The sequence below is a fragment of the Acinonyx jubatus genome, chromosome A2 (genome assembly GCF_027475565.1).
Source record: "Acinonyx jubatus isolate Ajub_Pintada_27869175 chromosome A2, VMU_Ajub_asm_v1.0, whole genome shotgun sequence".
NCBI classification, from domain to species: domain Eukaryota; kingdom Metazoa; phylum Chordata; class Mammalia; order Carnivora; family Felidae; genus Acinonyx; species Acinonyx jubatus.
In genome coordinates, this window is record NC_069383.1 from 149,376,359 (window position 1) to 149,382,590 (window position 6,232).

A 6,232-nucleotide genomic window follows, 5' to 3' on the forward strand; every position below is an offset into this window, starting at 1 on the left:
TACCTTAATCTCTAGGATCTTTGGTTTATTAATCTGTTAAAATGAGTTTAGTCCTTTGCTGGGAGAGACAAGGCTGGGAAGAAAGATGCAATAAGTAGCTCCCGAGATCCAAGATGCCAACATCAAAACACAATAGAACAAACGCTCCATCAGTTCCCTGTGTGTTTGATACTCTTGTAGGGAAGACGAGATTAACACATATTAACACATAACTAATAATATTCCTGTGTACTTGACGGTTAAGTGTATGGTTCTTTCAAGTCAGCACTTTCAAGCCCAATGAAATGGTTGGCTCTCAGGGGCTTATGAAGGAGTCTTCACAAAAGACAGTGCTTACCTGGATGTTATTAGCTGGTCAACAATGTAGTCTTGACAGAAAAATCCAATGTGAACGCTTGAGGAGTTTCTAAAAGAAAAAGAGTAAAAAAAAAAGGTAAGGTTTTAAAAAAAAGTAGCAAAGTATTTATTACACACCTGGAACATACAGGCCAAACACTATAAAATATGAAAGACAATGATGCTTCTGCCTACAATGACAGGAGTTGGGAAGATAGACTTAGGTAATGGAAGTCAGTTAACAAAGAGATATGGAAGAGAAAAGACAACTACAGAGTATACTACTACTCCAGAGGAAGGTGCTCACTTGACATAAATAATGTATGTGATAGGACTCAGTATGGGTTGCGTATTGTTTCACAGATTCCTCTTGTGTGGAGATCTGCAGATTGAACATGATTGAAGATCAATTGCAATTATACTCTTTTCTCTAAGGAATTCCAGAGCCAAAGGGTGTGACAGATTTGTGTAGAACAGTTAAAATAGCCATTATTCTAAAGGATGCTACCTATCTTTTGTATACTGATTAAATCTAAAATAACTTTCAATTATGCCGAGCTTCGGGTATCTACATAAATTTATAAGGTAGCTAATTTTTTGGCGCATGGCTGTTAGTTTACATTCACCAAGTACTTTCTCAGACATTATCACATTTTATCCTCCCTAAATGCTAAGATGTTGGCTTTATATATTTCTATCCTACAGGGAAGTAAATACACATTTAAACCACTTGATCCAAGTGATCCAACCAGTATCTCATTACATTTTTAATTAATGGAAAGGAATCAATTTCAGTTGTAACAGAATAATTTGTTGATCTATTAAAACTAAGCAGTAAATCACCATAAAAAAACAGTATGTAACAGCTTCTAAATGCCCAAGTCATGTTTCTACTCTAATGCTAGGATGGACCTGTATGCATTTATGATTTTTTTGGTTAATATACAATCATAGCAACAGCTAATTTTGGGTTCCCAGAGACCAAATAAAGAAAAAGACATTTTTGGAATCTGTAATACACACCATTCCTCTATTTAAGAGCACATGGTGGGGGGGTGGAAAGAATAAATAGATAAGGATCATGTCAGCTGGGAACAGATTCAAGATAATATTTAAATAATCAAAGAAACTGAGTAAGTATCTCACAAACTGTTGTGATCTACATGAGTCTTGTACTGGCAAGCCTGAATTTTCAAACATTTGATCTTGATATAACCCAGCTTTGCGTATGTTATTCACGTATACTCCCAAACTGCCTCTCTGATACCATATTCAACCTTTCACATATCAGCAGATGACTACTAACCACAGGCTATGGCTGCCACAATAGGCCTGACTCTGCCGGGTGAGAGTTTTTGTGGGAGCACATGGGTAGAGACACAACTGCCCACACTGCCCTGCTCCCACTCCCAATGTTGGCCTTGTTGCCACTGTCAACTCTGCCCCCTCTTGGCAAAGCAAGGAACTTCGAGGAGTCCTAGGACTGAAGGCCTGGGGCTTGCTGGTCTGTTCCAAATTGGCATCTCTTGAGCACAACCAGTCTCCTGAGAATCCTCACCTGGGGAAAAGATTCGGTGCAAGAAGAGCGGGATGGGAAGAGGCAAGAGTAATTGGTTAGGAGTGGTTTCCCCATTCAGCTTTAGCCGTGGGTTCAAGGATGGGAATGACCATTTCCCTCTCTCTAGAGCTTTGGCCAGGTTCCTATGTGAGGCAGGAGAGCTTTGGCCTGGGCACATTGGAGGTAAAAAAAAAAAAAAAAAAGTACCGTCCAGTGGCACTTTAGATACCTCACTGTCTTATTGTATTATTTCTGTGTGTGTCAGTTCTGTCTTGCCAGTATATTACCTTAAACATTTTGTTTACAAATACTAGTTTTGAAGAGGGAGCAACTGGTGCCTCTGCCATCCCCTCAACCACATTTTTCCCCCCAACTCTTTACCAGGTACCTGGAGCCGAACAGTGGACAATGTCCAACTTCTGGCCTTTTGTCTACCCCAAAGCAAGAGATGCCTGAGTCAACTTTGTTTCAAGGTCACTAAAGGCTACCCTGGGGTCCCCTGGGATGGGTCAACAGGAAGTAGTAATGGCAGGAGCAATTATGAAGGTTTTTATGGTTTTCAGCTCACCAGGGATAAATGCTTCTTAGGTTTCACCTTAAGACGTTTGACATTTTTCCTTCAAACACATTTGCAGAAGGCTTCATGTAACAAAACAGGAGACAGTCAATATATAATAATAATGCTAAAGACCAAATTATTCCACAGCTTTGATCAAGAGGCCAGGCCCAAGAATAAGTTCTGAAGATACATCCTCTTTGGATTTAAAATACGTGCACAAAAAACGCTGGTACAACAACAGATGAAGGCATTTAATAGTATTCAATCCTCCAACAATTGTGCATGAAAAGTAACCATGCCCAGTGTCACATACTGGAAAGTGGCAGGGCTGGTACACTTAACCACTGCCCTGAAATGTCTGATTAAGTGCTGACATTTACTGAAGGTTTAGAGCTTTACAAATATCCTCTCACTTAATCCTTAAAAACAGTGAAAGGACCTGTCCACATCAATATTCTCATCTCACAATGAGAAAACAACAACAACAACAACAACACAGAAATTATGTAACGTTCATGGTCTCTAGAGAAGTGGTCATGGGAGACTTGAATCTAGGGAATCAGATGGGCCCTGCACCTGGATCCTACGCCTAAAGGCAACAGAAAAAAAAAAAAAAAAAAAAAGCCAAAATGACCCCCAAGTGAGAAACGATAAGAAAACGCTAATAGACACTGCCTGCATATGAATTTATACACGCAGGCACGGACACGTGCGCGCACACAGGATATAAAAAAGAGCTAATAAAGGATGTCAATTCACTTAGGTCACACTTCAGTAATTAGGACACATACCGTCTTGTTTTAGGCTGCTATAGCAGAATACCATGGACTGGGTGGCTACAAACAACCGAAATTAAAAAAAAAAATTTTTTTTTCAACTTTTATTTATTTTTGGGACAGAGAGAGACAGAGCATGAACGGGGGAGGGGCAGAGAGAGAGGGAGACACAGAATCGGAAACAGGCTCCAGGCTCCGAGCCATCAGCCCAGAGCCTGACGCGGGGCTCGAACTCCCGGACCGCGAGATCGTGACCTGGCTGAAGTCGGACGCTTAACCGACTGCGCCACCCAGGCGCCCCAAAACAACCGAAATTTAGTGCTGACGCTTCTGCACGCTGGAAATCGGAGTGCAGGTGCCGGCATGGCTGAAGTCTGCTGGAGGAACTCTTCTGGGTGGTAGTCCTCCCTTTTCTCCTTGAGTCCTCCCTCACGTGGCACACAGCACAGCGAGAGAGCTCAATGGGGTCTCTTTTATAAGGGCACTAATTCCATTCAGGAGGGCTCCACCCTCATGACCTAATCACCTCAAAGGCCCCACCTCCTAATCCCTGAGAGGTTAGGGTTTTCAACGGTGTGGACGTGGGGGGGGGGGGGGGGTGGCACGCGAACATTCCAGTCCACAACACAGACTTCCGTGCAGCCGTCTGCTGGTAAAATCTTAAACTTACGGTGATCCTGTGAACTCCCAATTTCAAAATGATCAGTTGCCACGAACTCTTCAACGCCCCGAGCGTTTAGCTAAAGGCTTTGCGCATTCTTGTTTCTCCTTCCAAAAATAAGAACTAAAAACCCTGGCCCTTTCAAGTTGTCCCCTTTAAGCTCACCTTGTCATCTTTGCAGGAAAGTGATTAGCAGCCTTTAAAAAGGATGTTTGTTCCGAGGCCTTAAGAAGCCGGCGGAAGGCCGGCGCGGTGGCCTGGCCGAGTTGGGGTGGGGGTGGGGGGCAGATGACCCAGAGGGAGGCGCGGAGGAGGAGGGGGCGTCCGGGGAGCTTGGTCTCCGGGCGAATCCCCGACCTGGCTACGTTTCCGTTCCTGCCGAGGGGCGAGATGAAGAGGCAAGGGGGAGAGAGCGCGAGCAGGAGAAATAAAGGAGAGAAGGGAGACAGGCTCGGGAGGAGCGGCGACCGCGGTACCTCAGAGTCCCGGGACCCGGGGGAGGGGCCGTCGTCGGCGCGGCCGCGGACGTCGGTGCTACGGGACGCGGGGCAGGAAGGTTAGAGTCCCGGCGGGCTCGGGCCGTTCCCCCGACGTCGCCTGCCAACAGCCTGGGGCCGGGCCGGGTCACGCCTCAGCCCCCCGCCGCCTCGGCGGGCCTGACGGAGAGGTCGCCGCGGCGCCTTCACTTGGGGTCCCGGGCGGGTCCACGGCGCTCGGGCCCGGAGCTTATTGTTCCGGGAAGCCGCGGGCAGACTCGGGCCGGCCGACCCGCCCCCGCCTGGGGGTCGCCCGGCAGCTGCGGGAGCGCCGACTGGCGGCGGACGCGCGGCCCGTGCGTGTCCCTTTAAGGGGCCGGGCCTGTGCGGCGGAGGGGCTGGCGGGGTGCGCGTCGCTCCCCGTGTGAGTGTGTGGGGGAGAGAGCGGCGGGCGGGCGGGCGCCGGAGGGAGGGAGGGAACGAGCGAGCAAGCGACGCGGGCCGCCCCTGCCGCCGCCGCCGCGGTCGGACCAGCGGCCTCCTCCCCTCCCCTCCCCTCCCGCGCGTCGCCCTGCCGCGGGGAGGGGGCTCGCGTCGCCGCCTCCAGCCGCTCCCGATGAAGCAGCTGCCGCCGCAGCCGCCTCCGAAGATGGGGGATTTCTACGACCCCGAGCACCCGACCCCTGAGTAAGTATCAGCTCCGCGGTCTCCCGCCGCCTCGGCCCGAACCGAGGGCGGCGCGTCCTGACGGGCGGCGGCGCGGGCCGGCGCGAGGAGTAACGGGCCCGCGGTGTACTCGCGCGGGCGGCGTGGGGAGCAGGCCCGCGCCGCCGCCTCGCCCGGGCCTCCGCGGGTCGGCGGTTGGGCCCGGCGTTGGCGCGGCCGGTCGCGTCGCAGCGGCGGTTGGGCCGGGCCGGTGGGGGAGGGGCGGCCACGGCCTCCGCCGCCGCCGCGTCCTCACCGACCCGGCCGGCCCGTGGCTCGGCGGTCTCCTCCGGCTTCCCGCGAACCCCTCAGGCCGCGCCGCAGGCGCAGGGACCGAGGCGGAGGAGCTGCCGGTGTCGGAGTCAGCGAGAGGGCACCGGCGAGGGTAGGCCGCGAATCCCCGGGCTCGGGTGGAAGCCCGGCCCGTCGCCCGGCCTGTCGCCCGGCCTCCCGGAGACGGCGGCTCGGACCGGAAGGGCCTAGCGTGCGTCGCTCGGCCGGGGTCCGTGGAGGGTCCGCGCTGCACTCTCGGGTTGGTTTTTTTTTCCCCCCCCCCCCTCCTGGAACTCGATCCCGGCCTCGCAGTGCTTCCGGCTTCAGCTTCTGCACCTTTGGCACTTGGGTTTTGTAATGGTGGCGAGGTTTGTGTGGCCCCGATGTTGAGGTGACACCGGGTTTGGTTTTCCGCCTGAAAATGAAAGCCTTCGGAGGGGGCATACGTTCTCTTCCAGATTGTGGGATTTGCACACTTTGGGACACTACTTCCTTGGTAACAGGAACCTTTTACCTTAAATGGATGACTTTCTACCGCTCATAAAGACTTAAAAACTGAGGATCGTGTGAGGATTCTCTGAAGAGACAGCGTTCCAGAAAACTGAAATAGTTTTGCCCGGCCGTATTTTTTCAGACTTGGGCAAATTTTTTTTTTTTTTTTTTAACACATTTCTGTGGAGGGCTGTAGCTGCTACTGTATCCAATACCTCCCGAGAGCTTCCACTCCAGAGCCTGGATTCACTTCTTTCCCTCCGCCCTCACAAGACTATTGTTTTAAAAAGCTATTCTTAAACTCCATTTGCTGGTGTTGGTCGGAGTCTACCTAGAGATATGAACGTACGACTCTTCGCAAACTTAACGGTTGGTAGGGGTTTCGGTTGAAACTGT

At 51.1% G+C, this 6,232-nt stretch overlaps 1 protein-coding gene across 1 annotated transcript; it reads right to left on the reverse strand.

Moving 5' to 3' along the window:
• Nucleotides 1-337: 337 nt before the first annotated feature.
• Nucleotides 338-5,788, reverse strand: LOC128314999 (translation initiation factor IF-2-like). Its single transcript, XM_053220299.1, has 3 exons — nt 5,449-5,788; nt 4,367-5,378; nt 338-406 (listed from the first exon to the last, which is right to left on the reverse strand). The coding sequence occupies exons 1-2, from the start codon at nt 5,786-5,788 to the stop codon at nt 4,735-4,737; spliced, it is 984 nt and encodes a 327-aa protein (XP_053076274.1). The 3' UTR covers nt 338-406; nt 4,367-4,734.
• Between the last annotated feature and the right edge of the window lie 444 nt (nt 5,789-6,232).

Coding starts and splice junctions, on each gene's coding strand:
- LOC128314999 (XM_053220299.1), bottom strand. CDS start 5,788: ATGCCCCCTCCGAAGGCTTTCATTTTCAGGCGGAAAACCAAACCCGGT. Junction 5,379..5,448: donor TTCGCGGCCTACCCTCGCCG/GTGCCCTCTCGC, acceptor GCGCGGCCTGAG/GGGTTCGCGGGAAGCCGGAG.